Source organism: Crocodylus porosus, unplaced genomic scaffold, assembly GCF_001723895.1.
Source record: "Crocodylus porosus isolate Cpor-Errol unplaced genomic scaffold, CroPor_comp1, whole genome shotgun sequence".
NCBI classification, from domain to species: Eukaryota; Metazoa; Chordata; order Crocodylia; family Crocodylidae; genus Crocodylus; species Crocodylus porosus.
Genome location: NW_017728886.1, coordinates 68,975,666 through 68,993,222, shown reverse-complemented (window position 1 = coordinate 68,993,222; position 17,557 = coordinate 68,975,666). Strand labels below are relative to the sequence as shown.

General features: G+C 37.8%; 1 protein-coding gene across 4 annotated transcripts in view; it reads left to right on the top strand.

Annotated features, from left to right (window-relative positions):
- Nucleotides 1-17,557, top strand: part of TOP2B (topoisomerase (DNA) II beta) — an 87,974-nt gene that overhangs the window by 67,153 nt on the left and 3,264 nt on the right. For 3 of the 4 annotated variants that reach the window (XM_019536038.1, XM_019536056.1, XM_019536065.1), the window contains 14 exons: nucleotides 431-579; nucleotides 1,921-2,152; nucleotides 3,206-3,340; nucleotides 3,831-4,031; nucleotides 5,450-5,645; nucleotides 5,829-5,920; nucleotides 7,176-7,331; nucleotides 7,451-7,534; nucleotides 10,040-10,237; nucleotides 10,616-10,754; nucleotides 12,074-12,232; nucleotides 13,454-13,664; nucleotides 15,788-15,870; nucleotides 16,557-16,667. In XM_019536038.1, coding sequence (XP_019391583.1) covers nucleotides 431-579; nucleotides 1,921-2,152; nucleotides 3,206-3,340; nucleotides 3,831-4,031; nucleotides 5,450-5,645; nucleotides 5,829-5,920; nucleotides 7,176-7,331; nucleotides 7,451-7,534; nucleotides 10,040-10,237; nucleotides 10,616-10,754; nucleotides 12,074-12,232; nucleotides 13,454-13,664; nucleotides 15,788-15,870; nucleotides 16,557-16,667 — 2,146 coding nt within the window. The remainder of the gene's footprint in view (nucleotides 1-430; nucleotides 580-1,920; nucleotides 2,153-3,205; nucleotides 3,341-3,830; nucleotides 4,032-5,449; nucleotides 5,646-5,828; nucleotides 5,921-7,175; nucleotides 7,332-7,450; nucleotides 7,535-10,039; nucleotides 10,238-10,615; nucleotides 10,755-12,073; nucleotides 12,233-13,453; nucleotides 13,665-15,787; nucleotides 15,871-16,556; nucleotides 16,668-17,557) is intronic. The other variant, XM_019536048.1, reaches the window with a different exon arrangement.

The following is a 17,557-nucleotide window of genomic DNA, read 5'->3' as shown; positions in this document are numbered from 1 at the left end:
ATATTTCAAAGCCAGGGCTATTTCCCATATACTAGTGAAAACTACCAATGACCAACGGTGTCAGATTATGAATACAAAGACATTGTGGGGGACAAGGAAAGCACTAATGTCATTTCCTTCCTGTACAGATGTGGATTTTTTAAAACAAACAAAGCATAATGTATAAGATGAGAGAAATGAGTCATGCACATAAATACTTTTGTACAGGAAAAGATCTAGCTACATGTGGTGGTGGGAGGAAGCACAGAATCATAACCTTTTAACAGCTATTTCTGTAATAAAGCATAGCCTTCTCTTTTCAGAGATGGCATGTTTTGAAACCAGTGTAGGGTTAGTAGCATATTACCTAGGAATGAAGACACATTCTGTGCTACTGATAGACAAATTCTTACGCTGAATGATAACAATGTGGGTGTATTTATTTTTCCAGCAAGCATTAATGATGACAATAGTTAACTTGGCCCAGAACTTTGTTGGAAGTAACAATGTTAATCTTCTGCAACCCATTGGCCAGTTTGGTACCAGGCTTCATGGTGGCAAGGATGCTGCTAGCCCCCGTTATATTTTCACAATGTTAAGGTAAAAGGAGATTTTCAGATTGCCTTTATTATGGCGCCACAGAATTTGTAGATGTTTGTGTGTATTGAGAGAAATTACGTAGCTATGTGCAATTAGATCTTTTATTTGGATGTGCAGATAGAGTGTTTGCATACATAGATTATCCCATTGATTTTGTGGGAACACTACCTTAAGGATTTTTAAGTTTGCTACACGTTTTGAATCATAAGGCTAGAGACATTGAAAAGTTAGGTTGCTCAGTTCGGTTTCCAATCTTATTATGGTTTTTCATAGAAGTTAAAATCCTACACGGCATTTTTCAGATTTATGTTCATTGTCTCTTAGTCCACACTATATTTGCTAAATTTATAGATAAAGAGAATGTTTTTCAATTTGGCAGTCCTTTAACTCGACATAGGTGTGAGAATCAGTGGATTCTTTCCTTTCAGTGTTATAGTTTGCGTGCGCGTGCGCGCGCACACACACACACACACACACAAAACATAATTTAAAAGTGCTCTTTCATTAAATAAAGTTGTGTGTAATTTGGCCTACAGAATGTATTGTCTACAGTACATTTGTCCAGTATAGCTTTAGACATTACAAGCAGTGCTGCTGTAATTGTTTCCTATTTCATAGTCTGGTATTCAGCCTAAATTTTCCTTTCTTAATTTTATTCTCTTACTTAGTTATGTCTACTGTATATGTTAATTTTAGCTTTTGGATCTCTTCCTAAAAAGCTTTGTCTGTGGCATAGTAGTTAATATTTTCTCCAGTTATATATATTTGATCCCTCTGTATTGAAAGTCTGATTTACCTAGTGCAGTGTGCTAAATTAACAAAGGTCCACTGTTAAAATCTATGTTTGGAAAATATTTAATGAGCTGTCAAGTCTGCAGTTAAGTCTAGCTTTTTCTGGCTTGGTTAGCAATTGAGTAAATACTGCACTGGTACTATTTTGTGGCTGGTGACCTATGTCTGGTATTTTGAGCAAATACTATACAGAGATAGATGAGTCCCGAGTGCCTGAGATAACAGGGGTTTTGTATATATTAAATACGTCAGTTAACATAAAATATACAATATACACGGCTTACAAATGAACAAGCAGTCTGAGTTTTTTTGAGGAAGAGATTGTTTCACTGAGACGATTCAGTAGTATTTCAGTCCCTACTTCAAGAATCTTCAGCATCATAATGACAATTTAAGAGAGAAGTATAGCTTTTTGAAACATATAAAATTGAGCCAAAAATAAAATCTAAGCTATGAGTATTCATAGAATAGCAGCTTATAACTTACTTGATTTTTGTTAAATTATTCTCATTTTTTTTCTTTTCTTTTCTTTTTCTTTTTTTTTTAAAGCCCTTTGGCAAGGCTGCTCTTTCCTGCAGTGGATGACAACCTGCTTAAGTTCCTTTATGATGATAACCAGCGTGTAGAGCCTGAGTGGTACATTCCCATCATTCCTATGGTTTTAATAAATGGAGCCGAGGGAATTGGCACTGGGTGGGCCTGTAAACTTCCAAACTATGATACCAGAGAGATTGTGAACAACGTCAGGCGAATGCTAGAAGGCTTAGATCCCCATCCTATGGTAAAGTAATGAAAACTTGTATGTTCCTTCAACCAACTTCAGTTTTGCATTTATAAACATCATTTTATATCACTCTAGAAACATTTCACAGGCTAATTATTACCTCCTTGGACTTGGAGCGCATCACTAATCTTATTAAAGGTATCTTCAACGAGCCTGGAGAAATGAAGGTTTTTAGTTTTTATAGAAACTAGCAACTTTTATAATTTATACTTTTCTGATTTGTTTAAAGGCACTTTCTCTATTACAATGAGTAATACGTTGTTAGCACGCTAATAAAAATTATGATTCTAAGAAGGCTATGACATTGTGATCTGATTGATAACAAACTGTATCCATCATTCTTTTACAATAGAGATAGGTGGTTAGCCATGTTAGTCTGAAGTTGTTGGGCAGAAGGTAGGGTACAGTTGTACCTTATAGACTAACTGAATCAGGAACGTATAAACTTTCATGAGCAGCAGCTCACTTTGTCAGATGTTAGCACTATCCTGCCCATCTTCTACAGGTTACAGTCTCTATTCATGCAAATTTATAATTTGTATGGCTTGCATTGGTGCCTTCAAAGTCACCTTTCTCATGGCATAACTGTTAGCTACAGATTTCAGCTTTTACAATGCGCAGAATTTCTTCTCACAAATTACTGGGGCTGCAAATAAATTTATTTTTTTGTTCTAGCTGTATCTGTTGGACTTCCTTTTGAGAGATCCTGGCAGTTTAGTGCACTTAATCTGCTGTAATCTGCAGTCTGTCCTATTTTGGGGGGTCTTGTCTATATTTTGACTCTCTTAAAAAAAAAAAAAAATTCCCACTGCCATCTTTCAGACAAGATTTAATCTATTCTGTGGTATGTTGCTATAATTTGTATGTGTATGTTTTGGTTTCTAATGTAGTATACTCACTATAACTCAAGTTTGTAAGATACTTAGTAAACTTGAGTAATTAAACTGTGTTGTACAGTGCGAGTAAACTTGACAGCTTTAGTATAAAACAAATATTTCTTTTCAGTGTTTTGTTTTAAAGAATATTTCTGCATATTCTTTGCATTTGCAGCTTCCCAACTACAAAAACTTTAAAGGAACTATCCACGAACTTGGTCAAAACCAGTATGTTGTTAGCGGTGAAATATTTGTGGTGGACAGGAACACAGTAGAGATTACAGAGCTTCCAGTAAGAACATGGACCCAGGTTAGTAATGCTGAAACAAATTTAGATTTTAAAAGAAACTTTCCTAAAATATTTAATCACATACTCAAATTTCAATCATTAGATTTTTATTTTGGTGGTAGTATGCATTGCAGGAAGCTACTCATGGATTGCCTTTTCCTTGGCTTCCATAGTACATGACACAGTAAACACATCTTCTATCTTTTTTTAAGGAGTGGTAGCTCTTCTTCTTGAGTTAATGCTTAATCTCTGTTCTCCTCTGGATGGCTTTAAATATGTATCCTTTGGCTAGGCATGTGAGACACCTTTTGACACTTGTGGTAGTTCTCGTGGGTTGTGCAGATTGCTTTGTGAAGGGTTGCATTGCAAGTGCATGTTTGTGACATGAAGTCTGGTAGCTATGCTACATGTAGCTTTTTAGCATATCTGTTTGCATTGCTCTTGCATTTTGAGGATTTAAAACAAGAACTGTAAGGATTACATGTTCATTTTTTTTCTATTCTTGTTATAGGTATACAAAGAACAGGTGCTAGAACCTATGTTGAATGGGACTGAAAAAACTCCAGCATTAATTTCTGACTACAAAGAGTATCACACTGATACAACTGTGAAATTTGTAGTGAAAATGACAGAAGAAAAACTTGCACAAGCAGAGGCTGCTGGATTGCACAAAGTCTTTAAGCTTCAAACAAGTCTTACTTGTAATTCTATGGTAACTTTTCTATGTTTAATTACCCGAATTGTTACAGTAACTTGTTGACTTTGGTTTTGGCTCTAAATCCGTATGATTGATAACTGAAATATTTCATGTTTTATTACTGACAAAAGTAATTGCTGATTATGTTGTGTGCTTTTTCATAGAACAAATGTCTGAACTATTTGGCAACTAGATAGCGTTTAAACATAACACTATATTATTTTCTGCCATGTTGCAGATAAATCTGAGAATCACACTTCCGTCAGAAACATTTTTAAATTCTCATTTTATATACTACAATTGGTTATGAGTGATCACAAGGGCCCACTGTCGTATCTCATTTTATGATCAAGGCCATGGTATTTAATTAAGTTACTGCACTGTTACGCACACATTACTCAAGTGCTTTGTCAATTTTGTACCCAGAGGCAAATATTCATATCAGTAATTTTTACACACATGCATAACTGTTTATAAATTGGGAACTTGATCTGTAAAATCATTGGGTAAAGATTGCCTCTTCAACTGTTGTTTCTGTATAGTGTTTGAAAAGACCGAATTCCACTCCTTCAAGCAGCTTCTAGATACTCTTGTATACAAAATATTGCTATTATTCTAATACAGATAGAGACATACTATATACATATAGATGTCATTTGAAATACCTTATTAAAAAAGTAAACAGCCCAATGCCCTACTGCTTTGCACTGTATCCTACAGAAAGCAAATGTACCATGTAAAAATGATGGTATCTTATACTTTGCGTGGATTTAAATGTCTACATAAAATACTGTAAGTGGAGAATCAGGATTAAAATTGGTAATAGGCTTGTTAAAGTTTAGAGTTTAATCCTATATTTCCTGCAAACTTAAATAGATACTTAAGGTAGCTTAGGGTACACAGATAATGTAGAATTAAACCCCTGGTGTGTGTATTTTATACCTGAAGTATTTTTGAGGATTTGTGAAATTTTGATTTTCACAGCTGACATGAGAAGGAATGCTTACTGATTTTAAATACTGGCTGAGTATTACAGGTGCTCTTCAAATATTACCTGTAAATTATTACAAATGACTAGTTTTATTATACTGCTGATTTAATACTTATACAAAATTGGATCCTAAATGCCCAAGCTAAATTCAGGGACATCCATACATGTTTTGAGTACTGTTTGAAAATATTGTTGTATATCTAATGCATTAATTGGATAGGGATTTATTTCTGCCTGTAGGTAAATTCATTTACTTTATGATTGTAAGTTAAGGCTTACAACCGGAGTGATCTCTTGCTACAGTGAGATCATAATTTGACTTCAAGAAACTTAGAAAATATCTCTACCTGCCATATGTCCACAAATAATGTAATATACAGTGACTCTTTTGCATGTATGTTGATTTAACAACATTTAATTTACTCAGTGACTCTTTCTACAGGTGCTCTTTGATCATATGGGATGCCTGAAAAAATATGAAACTGTGCAAGATATCTTGAAAGAATTCTTTGATTTACGATTACATTATTATAGTTTGCGCAAGGACTGGCTTGTAGGAATGTTAGGGGCAGAATCTACCAAACTTAACAATCAAGCTCGCTTCGTCCTAGAGAAGATACAGGGGAAAATTACAATAGGTAAGAAGAACAATAAAACTAAAACTTAGAACTGATAAAAGCAGAAAACATTTCTGTACATCAACAGAATATACACACAGACGTATGTATACCTATCCATATGTATTTTAATAAATATGTGAAATTAATAAAATAAAGCATTACTTTTCTTCACCATATTTTTTCTTTGCATTTCTCACACAGAGAATAGGTCAAAGAAAGATTTGATTCAAATGTTAGTCCAGAGAGGTTATGACTCTGACCCAGTAAAAGCCTGGAAGGAAGCGCAAGAAAAGGTAAAAGTCGGAGGCCTCTTGATATTGTATTGTTAAGTTAATGTTAAGAAACTGTGTACAATAAATTATTCTCTTCCTTCATCCATGTTAATAAATCAAATATTGAAAATCTTGTCTACCACTTTTTTCTTCTTGCTATATTAATAATTGCATCAAAGTAAAGTTGGCTAAGAGCATTGCTAAATAATTTACCCCTTGTGTATACAGATAAAAACATACCAATTAATGTAAGATGAAAATTTAAATGCAGCAAACATTAGGAAGCTCACTACACTGTTCCTAGTTATTTGACATCCTCAAGCATTGTATACAGCATATTACATCAATTGAAATGCTATGATAGTCAAGTTTGATCAATTTCTAACACCGTATTTGTTTATATGAGTGTACAATGTATTTATTTGTATGTAGAAAGAAAATCTAATATCTGACCTTTAGAATAGAAAATTTATATTATCTTTTGTTCTTTTCAGTTCTGTGCAGGTCAAGGTCAAATTTACTAGAGTGTTACATTTTTAAAAAAACATGTTGAATTTATTTGAGGAGAAAGGTCATAATAACCCCTTTCACCTCCTTAAATTACTATTTTTATTAAAGCATAGGAAGAATACATGTTGGAAATCATTTCTGAAAGTGGCTTTAACTTGAACCTAGTATCCTTTTTCAGTGGAGTTGCTGCTTTATTTTGTTTGTATTTATTTATAAAGTTAAAATGAGGTAATTGTAAAATATATAGTCATTTCTAATAGAATTTTTGTAAAACGAAGGTGAAATACTGACTGTACCAAAGAGAAGTTTATAATACTCATAGTTATACAGCATTTCGTTATATCTAAAACGTTAGTACTCTGTCTTTTCCCTGCCCTGAAAAAGAGTTGTGTAAAGTATCTGGAATACACAGATCAAAGGTTAGCTGAATCCTAGATAGCTAACATGGTTACGACACGTGTATATAGTCATTAGCACGTAGAGGGTAATAGTGCCAGTATCATACCTGGCTTCCTTTGGTTCCACAGCCCAAGTAACCCAGGCATCTGCTTGGAGTTGTATTGACTGTGCATTCAGTGACTTCTATGGCGAATCTGGAATGAGGTTGGCATGCATACATCTGGATATATAGCAAGATGCCTTAGCTTTTCTGTCAGTGCACCCAAAGATTTAAAATGCATCTCCATATAGTTTGGTCACCTGTTTTTAAAACGGCTTTCCAAAATCAGTAATTTGGAATGACAGTTTTAATATGCTTTCATTGTAGGCAGCAGAAGAAGAAGATTCACAGAACCTGAATGATGACGCTTCTTCCTCTTCAGGCTCTACCTCAGGTCCTGATTTTAACTACATCCTAAATATGTCTCTGTGGTCTCTTACTAAAGAGAAAGTAGAAGAGCTAATTAAACAGAGAGATTCAAAGGTTTGTATATTATAGAAAAAAGGTCTCCCTCATTGTCAGTATATCTTACATAAATCATTTATATTATGAGTGTTCCTTATATTATATAGAAACAACTGTATACTACCTTAATGTTTTAGGAAAGGGAACTCGGTGACCTCAAGAGGAAATCTTCTTCAGACCTCTGGAAAGAAGATTTAGCAGCTTTCGTTGAAGAGCTTGAGGTATGTTTGAACATCTTTCTGAATATAAAAGTATTAAGCATTAACACTAATTTTTAAAGTTCTTTTTGAAACGTGTTCACTTAATGTACAACAAATAGGGAACAGAATAATTTCTGATAACATACCAAAACAGCTATTTTTCATCGAGATGGCATAATACAATCTACAGGTTTCCCTTGATTTATGCAGGTTCTGTATATGCAAATTTGCTTTTATGCGATGACCCTTTTTATACCCCAAATTCATTATATGTGAGGTAAATTCACTGTTATGCGATCAACATAGGCGTGCTCCCCCTGCTGCAGTGGCCCCGGGAGCAGCCAATGCCAGCTGCCTGCAGTTGCTGGGCTGCGCTGTGCCCTGAACCCTTCAGGGGTCCGCTTGTCCCCACTCACACCCCAGCCCCTGTGCTGTGCCGTTCTGTGGTGCAGGCAAGTGGCATCGGCCATTCACAGGGCCGCTGCAGCAGGGGCTGGGGTGAGTGGGGGCAAGCTGGACCATGCCCCGTGTCCCTCAGGCCTCAGCTTGTCCCCACTCACCCCAGCCCCTGGTGCAGCGGTCCTGGGAATGGCCAATGCCAGCTGTGGAGGGAACTCGGTGAGGGGTGGAAGGACCTGGGTCTTGCTGCTATGCACACCCTAGGAGGGCCGGGGGCTGGGGAGCTGTGCTGGGCTCTTCCCAGGGGGCGTGCCCCCCCCCAGATCTGCACTCTGGACAAGAGCAGGCTGCCACCTGCCCTGACCACTGGGAAAAGCCCACTGCCACCACTGGCTCCAGCCTGCAGCAGCAGCCTGCTCTCCTCCCATGCACAGATCCAGGGGTATGTGCCCCTGGGAAGAGCCCTCCCAGGCTGCACCTAGCAGCAAGAGCTGTGACTCCCCCGCCCCATGCCGCACACCCACTTACAGTTCCGTCTGCTTTGTTCCCTGCTGCCAACGCCACTTACCTTTTAGCCCTTGGACTGCGCTGCACCCCTACCCCCCACCCCTTCCCTAGCCCCTGCCTCACGTTCTCCCTGGCTCACTGCCGTGGGAAAGTATCCCTATTTGTTACCTTATAAACTGTATTCCCTTTATGCAAATTCAATTTATGCATAGTTTTCTGGGAATGTGTGTACCGCATGAAGTGAGGGACATCTGTGTTTTAATTACAGATTTTTCCCCCAGGTTTCCTTTTTCATGCAAAACATGCCATATACTTAGTTCCTCTCCTCCTCATATTCCTCTGGCAAAAGCAATTTCTGAATAACTGTAGTGCAATCCCTTTATGGAGCACTAAGTCAAATTAAGTGATTATATTTGAACCAGTCAGTTCTGAAGCAGCTGAAATGCTAATTCTAAAACTTGAAAACTGACTTAAATTGAATTGCACTTTACAGAATTGTTACAGAGCCATAGTTTAAAAGTCTGCAGAATATGTTTGGTTTGAAAATAGTTTAATACTAGAGTGTCAAACTAATCTGGACCAGCGGTGCTGGAAATTTGACTATGGCAGCATTAATTGCTGCAGTGTCTGTGGGCTGGATTCAGTGTGCTGGGCCATGTCATGTAGCTTGTGGGGTTGCCTACAGGGCCTGAAACCTGAGATTGGCAATGTTAATTGCTGTGGCTCTTGTGTGTCAGATGACAGAGCTCCTCACTCCAGATCCAGTATGTCGGGTTCCCAATTGAACTGGGAATCCAGTGGTGGGACAGTCTGCCAAATTTCTGTCTCCATGGGAGTCCTGCGGGCTATACAGCCAGATATAAAGTCAGATAAATGCAGCCAGATATAAAGTCATACATGTAAGAACAAAGACCTAATACATGCATATTGGATGAGGAACTCTATTGAAAAAATGTGGACATTTTGGTGAATGATGAGATGAAAATGAGTTCCCAGTTAACCCAAAAGGACTAACGGGAGTATCAGATAGAAGAAAGGAGGATTATTTCACTTTGTTACTTGTCAGGGATGGAACTTTAATTAGAATAGTGTCCAGGTTTAGTGACTATAACTCAGGAGAGATGTTGGTAAGGAGAAGGTTCAGGAAGGATCAGGAGAATGGTTAAGGATTGGCAAGTGAGTTTTATGGTAAAACATAGGAAATAATCTGTTTAATTTAAGAGAAGCTTAAGAGATGACTTGACTGGTCTGTAAGTTTCTACATGGGAAACAGAAATGTGATACTAAATGACTTTTTCAGCTTGGCAGACAAAGGTATAATGAGATCAAAATGGCTGGAAGTTGGAGCTAGATAAGTCTATTTAGACTGGAAACAGTCTGAATAATTTTAACACTGAGAATTGTTAGCTGTTGGGAAAAACGCCTCAAGATTTGTGGTGGATTCTCCATTCTTAGAAATTCTAAATTGAGATTCAGTTTTTCTTAAAGATATGCTCTAGTTCAAATGGGAATAATAAGTTTTTGGAAGTCTCTTTTCTGCAGGAGGTGAGGCGAGATGATCATTATGCTTTGTGTTTAGTAAGTTATTTATACCCCTACTTCTCCCTTATTGCTTATTAGAAAGTAGAAGCACAAGAAAGAGAAGATGTTTTGGCAGGCATGACTGGCAAATCAATAAAGGGAAAAGTTGGCAAACCCAAGATTAAGAAACTTCAGTTAGAAGAGACGATGCCCTCACCATTTGGTAGAAGAATAGTTCCACAGATTACATCTGCTATGAAAGCTGATGCCAGTAAGAAATTGCTAAAGAAGAAGAAGGTAAATTGAAATATTTTAGATACCATAACTACTAATTTGTTAATTCTTTAAATCCAGCTACTAAGTGCTACTACTTTATGACAGCAATTGCAAAGAAAGAATTCTTATAATTCAATCCCTGGAATTATGAAGATACCTTTCTCTAGTCTGTCCCCATAAATGTACAAAAGGAACAGCACAGGATATCTGGTGCTAGTATATTTAATTGTTTAATGTTGATTTATTTTCACCAACATTTCTCACCGAGTCTCATTATTAGCCTGTTTTTATTCTTGGGCAAAGACTAATAAATGTATTCCAGTCCTGTCTGAAGCATGTGGTATTGTGATTTCTTTTCACTGTAGCTTTATTGGCCACCATCTTTTTTTTTTTTTTTAGGGTGATATTGATTCTCTAGCAATAAAACTTGAATTTGAGGAATTTGGTGTTGCATCAGCAGAAGGTGGTGGAGAAGATTCTGTGAATACTTCAGTTACCCCAAGTAAAGCTAAACCCAAAAGAGAGAAAAAGGAACCAGGTAACTTACCTGCATAATAGTAATTAAGACTATTGAATAATAAGTCTGCTTAATTTAAAGTCTATGTAGATCAACTTATTTGTATGTATGCATTATTAGCATATTAAATTGCTTTGTACTTTTAGATTGAAGTTGAAGGAATCTGAGATGCACAGATTTTGTTTCGTAGGTATTATTTACTGTCTTGCTGATAAACATTAATTTCCTGGTCTCTGTTCAAAAATGACTTAGAAGGTGACAAGAGCCAAAATGATTTGGTATCTAATCAGAGAAATGTAAATCAGTTTAATTATGAAAAAATAAGATGTTCTGTGTCAACCTTGACCAACCTTTGGTCAATTTGGGGCTTGTCAAGACTGGAAATAATTTCCCAGACTACATAAATCCTCTGGTTCTTAAGAGCAATGTAACTCAGTTGCCGTAACATACGTTCACAGAAAAAAACAATAGATACCTCTGCCCTGGGCTGTGTGTAACCTTCCAGTAATACAGGAACTGTTGAAGAGGCAAAATGAAAAAGAACAATCAATGGCAGAAAGATGTAAACTGAGAGGGTAAGAAACTGAAAATGTATGTGTAAAAAGAATGGGAATAAAACGTAGCTGTTATGCAGATCCAAATATAGGAATACCAGCTCCAAGGTGGAGCTGGAAATGTGATTAAAACATAAGAATTGCCATTCTTGTGTCAGACCATAGGTCCATCTTGCCCAGTATCATGTGCCACACAGTTGCAGAGTGGATACTGAAAAGGAGAGTGAACTGGTCTAGGAAGTTCTTATTTAGAGGCCATCTCCCAAACTCCCATGCTCAATAGATACTGATGCCCCTTTCCTCCAAGAATTTTTCCTCTTTGTTGAATCTTTCTAAATTGTTAAGTTTTCACAACATCTGGTGGCAATGAGTTAGAGATTTCAATTTACACAGTCTGTGAAAAAGAACTTCCTTTTGTTAGTTTTAAACTTACTATCTACTAGATTCATTTTGTGACTAGTAGTTCTTGTATTGTGAAAGACAGTAAATAATACATCTCTATTACTTTCTCTTCTGAAACGTCAGATTGGAGGTGATTTTAGTTTCAAGGATAGGAGGGCTGCAGTGCAGACCTTGCTGCAGTCATGGTGTAAAGTCATGTTACCCAATCTCTAAAAAAAAATTGCTATGCATCCCCCCAGGAAGACTTAAAAAATGAGACTTGATGGTCCTTACTGAAAGCCTTGTTTGTTTGCTTTTAAATAAACATATGAAGCCAATTTTCCATGGAAAAGACTAGAAATTAGTATTCTTCCCAGTTGTACTTAGCATTTCAATTTGTGGCAGGTACCAGAGTGAGAAGAACGCCGTCATCCACGAAATCTAGCGCAAAAAAAGTGAAGAAACGAAACCCATGGTCAGATGATGAATCAAAATCAGAAAGTGATTTAGAAGAAAGTGAACCTGTGATTATTCCAAGGGACTCTCTGCTTAGGAGAGCGGCAGGTATTCTAGTTTCTTTGTGCAAATAAGCATGATGTTTTATTGCTGCTCATTCTTTATAAATGAAATTGCATGCTTTAAGTCTGGAATTTTCCTCTGGGATTATCAATAGCTGGAAATTCTATTTTAAAGACAGGACTTTACAATTCTTATCTAACTCATGTTGTAAATTCTGCTTTGGGACATTAACTGAAAATGCAAACATCTTGATTTTTTCTTTTTAGAATTAAGCTTATGATCTTGGGTTTTCAGTGTGGATTGGCAACCCTGTATTTTTATTTATGGTAAAAAATTACTTATGAAACCAGTAATGAAAACAATAGCCATTAAAAAACAGTTACTTTAGAATATTTTTATATACTATTAGGCTAGGTGTTTAGTGACACAATCAGGCTACTAAGAAACTACCAAAAAGAAAACTACAAACCACTCAGATTATATTGCAGTATGAAACATTTAGCCCCTTAAGTCTTAGTAGCATAGATAGCCTGATGAAGACAGCATCTAAGAGATTTATCCTGAAAATCTTGGATAATTTTTTCAAGTCAGTGATTAAGATTAATTTGCTCAAATTGTACTTTAAGGAAGGTTATATGGTCCATTATTTAAAAGTCAGTTTCACATTTTCCTTTAAGAAAAAATTGATTGATTAATTACCATCTAGACTGGTGGTTCTCAACATTTTTTTGGCTCAAGGCATCCCTTGGAAAATGCCAGCTCCTAGTTTTTCACTTGATCATTTTTAACTATGGAAAAATAACACCGCAGTTCTTCTGTTGCAGAGAACTTAGAAAGACAACAGACAGTTGGAATGTTTTTAATAATATGGATTTCCTATTTGAAATTTTTGGGTTTATCTTGTAAACCACATTTGCACACCTAACAGTGCTATGATTGTGTGACACCATGTGGCACCCTTGAAAGGATCTGAAGGCACTCTAGGGTTCCATGGTAACCTGTTTGAGAATCTTTGGTCTTGACAACACTAATATCTGAAAGTGCCTGATCAAATGGTGAGCAGTGATATCTGTTCATCATGAAACTATGTGAGTTTTGTTGCCCTATCCTCCCAAACATGAAGTTACTATTTGTCTTCTGTGAACTCTTTTCAGTTACTTAAATCGTGACATTTTGAGGGCTTTTTTGTTTTTGTATTTGTTTATACAATGGCTGTTAGCGTGACTTCAATGTGAATAATGCAAATAATGACTACTTTCTTTGTAGCTGAAAGGCCCAAGTATACTTTTGATTTCTCAGAAGAGGAAGATGATCCTGATGATGATGAAGATGATGCCAACAATAATAATGATTTAGATGAATTGAAAGTAAAAGCATCTCCAGTAATAAATGACAGAGAGGATGAGTTTGTTCCTTCAGACAGTTTAGATAAAGATGAATATGACTTCTCCCCTGTCAAATCAAAGCCTTCTCCAGAGTAAGTACAGTAACTGAATATTCTTTTTAATACTGGTTTTTATCTGGAAAAAAAATGCAGTGTTGGGTTTTGGTCTGTGTCTAACCAGAAACAGAAGGAACATCTTGGGAAATGGATTAATATTAATCCAATGTTGTTAATATGCATAAACACTCGGTAATTGAAAGCTAAATTACATTTTTCTGATTATAGCACTTAAGCATAACCCCAGGAAGTTTTTCTCATTCCAGTGTTTTATGATTGTCATCTGAAAGTGTTTGGGAAACCAGATTCATGTAGACATGCCTGCTTTGGTGCTTAGAACTTACTAACAACTAGCACCTACAGCTGTCTGAATACTTTCTGTATGGATAACTTTGAAGCAGAAAAAGAACTCTTGGCCTCCTTTTACTTTGCAGTCATGCAGAGACAAGCATGGCTTGGGCCAAGTAATAATATAGTGCTTCAAGTACTGCTTCACAAAGTTGTCTGAAAGAATTGGCTGAGGTAATTTTAGAGCTATTACCTATCTTGCTTGACAACTTGTAGAGGTTGGGTAAGGTCCTGGGTTATCGGAAAAGGGGCAAATATAGTGCACATCTTTAAGACGGGAAAGAAGGAGGATCTGAGGAATTACAGACCAGGATCTCAATTCCTGAAAAGATCATAGAGCAGGTTCTCAAAGAATCTATTGTGAGACACCTAAAGGAATACAAAGCGATCAGTAACAGCCAGCATAGGGTCACCAAGAGTAAATCATGCCTGACCAACTAGATTTCCTTCTGTGATAAGGATGACAGGCTTTGTGGAAGGAGAGAGTGCAGTGGATATGATATACCTTGACTTTAGCAAGATTTTTGACACGATAAGGACAGGCTGACTAGGTGAAAGTAATGTAAGGTGAATACACAACTTGTTGGATCATCATGCTCAAGGAGTAGTCTTCAGTGGGTCAATGTCTAGTTGGGAGGCCGTATCAAGTGGGGTTCCAGGGGTCTATCCTGGGTCCAGTATTCTTTAATATCTTCATTAAAGATATGGACATAAGATTGAGTGCATGCTTAGCAGATTTGCAGATGATCCTAAATTGGGTGGAATTGCAAACACTCTGAACGGTAGAGCTGTAATCCAGAATAATTTGGGTAGATTGGAAAAAACAGTTTGCAATCAACCAAATGAAATTCAGCAAGGACAAGTGCAAAGTTCTGCATTTGGGATGACATAACTGCATACACAAACACAGGCTGGGGAATGATTAGCTAGGCTGCAGTCCTGCAGAGAAGGACATGAAGTTTACAGTAAGACTATAACCTGAATACAAGCCAACAGTGTGTACTTGTTGCAAAAAAGTCAACAATATACTGTGTTGAATTGTATTGACTTGACAGGAATGCCACTTGCAAATCAAGGAAAGTGATGATTCATTCTTCCACTATATTCAATACCTCACCTAGAGCACTGTGTCCAGTTTTGGGCCCCAAACTTCAAAAAGGATGGGCACAGTTTTGAGAGAATCCATCAGGAAACAACCAAAATGATTAAGGGTCTGGGAGACGAGACTTATGAGGAAAGGCTGAAAAGGCTAGAATTGTTTAATCTGTAGAAGAGAAGTGAAGAGGGATTGATAACAGTCTTCAAATACCTGGAAGGTGGTTATAGAGAGGAGGCAGATGGGCTTTTCTCTGTGCCCAAAGGGGATAGGACTAGGAGTAACGGCCTTAAACAGCAGCAGAAGAAATTTAGGTTGGAAATTAGGAGGAATGTTCTGACTAGGAGAGTGGTTAAAAATTGGAACAAACTACCTAGAGGAATTGTGGAATTCCTGGAAGTTTTCAAGTTGCACTGGGATGCTTTAGTCAGGAATGATCCTGCCTTGAACAGAGGCCTGGATTAGATAACTCTGAGGTTCCCTCCAGCTCCATTTTTCCTACAATCCTATTTTTTACCTTGATCTATTTTTAATCTGCAAAATTGGTTGACTTATGTGGCAAAAATGAGATTCTGTACAAGGTGGTCAAAATGTTTGGCTGAAAAGTAGTTATATAGTGTGTGGAAGTGCTATACACTTTGCAGTAATAATGTGTTTCAAACAGTACATGTAGAATATAATGTGTATATACTATTTCATTTTCTTTTTTTTAAAGTAGAAAAACACCTCAAGAGAAGAAGAATCAAGATTTTGGGAATCTTTTCTCATTTCCATCTTATTCTCAGAAGACTGATGATGGTGTGTTTTGTTTTTTATGTCAGTTCATTTAATACTGCAATAACCAAGATGCACTAGATCAGATACGTGTAGTGAATACCAACTTTGTGTTATGGCAAAAACATTAAACTACTCAGATTTATAGGAGGAAGAGATGCTCCAAGCCAGGAGCCTTAAACATACAGCCTAAGGGTTGATATGACATGCGGAACAGCTCTTTCAGACCTGCTGGATTATCAGCGGGCCTCCAGAAGTTGGGGGTGTGGCCCGCCTTGGGGGCCCAGGTGACATTGTGCTCAATTACAGTGAGCAAGAGCTGACAGAGCCCCATTTGCCCTCCAGCTGCTTTGACTCTCACCAGTGCTGTGGTGCTGCCTCTCCAGCCACCAGCCCCTGCCACATGCCTGGTGCTGCTGCTGCTGCTGTGGAAAAGGACATGTGGCAGCTCTGGCTATGGCACAAGGCCTGCAGTGGGGGCTGCTGTGTGCCTTGGGTCAGACCTGGAGATTTCACTGCTCTCACTTCTTCATGTGCTTGGTTAGATCCATCCCTCAGAAAGCCCAATGGGCCAGAATTGGCCCAAGGCACAAGAACAGTTTCATACCCCTGCTCTGAACCTTAGAGACATGCAGCATATGTCAAAGACTAAAATGTACAGTAGAAGTATATATGCATATGTTATCTCCTAAACTTTTTTGTTTTTTTAGATACAACAAAATTAGACAGTGATGAAGAGGATTCTGCCCCAGTCTTCACATCATCTTTTACCCCAAAACAAATGGAGAAATTTCCCAGTAAAACAGCGGCTGCTAAAAAGGGTATGTCACTGGCTGTGAGAGGCTAAATCCTACCTCATACTTTCTGTGAGGTCTTTGACTCAAGGATGAAACATTTGCTGGTTGCTCAAGCCCAGGAAGGGACTTCAGAATGAAACTACATGTATTCCTGCTAATCGGGTTCCTCAGATTCTCCTCAAACCCAGGCACCAAGTCGTAGGTCAGCAGTGCAGTGGACCCAGTACATGTTGGGGACTGATTGGCTGGGCATCAGGGATTTCATAGCAGCCTTCAAATACCTGAAGAGTGGTAACAGGGAGGATGGATCTAGAGTCTTCTCATTGGTGGCAAATAACAAAACAAGGAGCAATGGCCTCAAGTTGCAGCAAGGAAAGTTTAGGTTAGATATTAGGAAGAAGTTTCTCACTAAAGCACTGGCACAGGTTACCCAAAGGTTATGAAATCTCCATCCTTGGAGGTTTTTAATACCTGGCTAGACAAAGCCATGGGTGGGTTGATATAGCTGAACAGGGGCTTGGACTAGATTACCTCCTGAGGCCCCTTCCAATCCTAATTTTCTGTGACTCATTGTCATCGTTTATGCTGACCTGGGAATGCAATCCCTGGAAAAGATGAGGGTGGGGGTCATCAAAAGGACAAGCATCAAGATCTCCCAATCATGTAAGAATATGGAAAAGGCTCATATAGAGCCCAACTGCCCCCCCCTTTTAGTTCCTAGAAGGTCTGTACTGAGAGGTCAGCCCAGACTCTCGGAAACCACAGTACTGGTGAAGCCATACAGTTGAGCTGAAGCACAGGGCGTATCTCGTGCGCTTGCCTAAGATGCACAGACCAGTCTAGGGCACATGCTCCTTGCAGCATCAGCATTAGACAGGCCCTGCATACTGTATCCAGCACGAGTCTGTAAACTC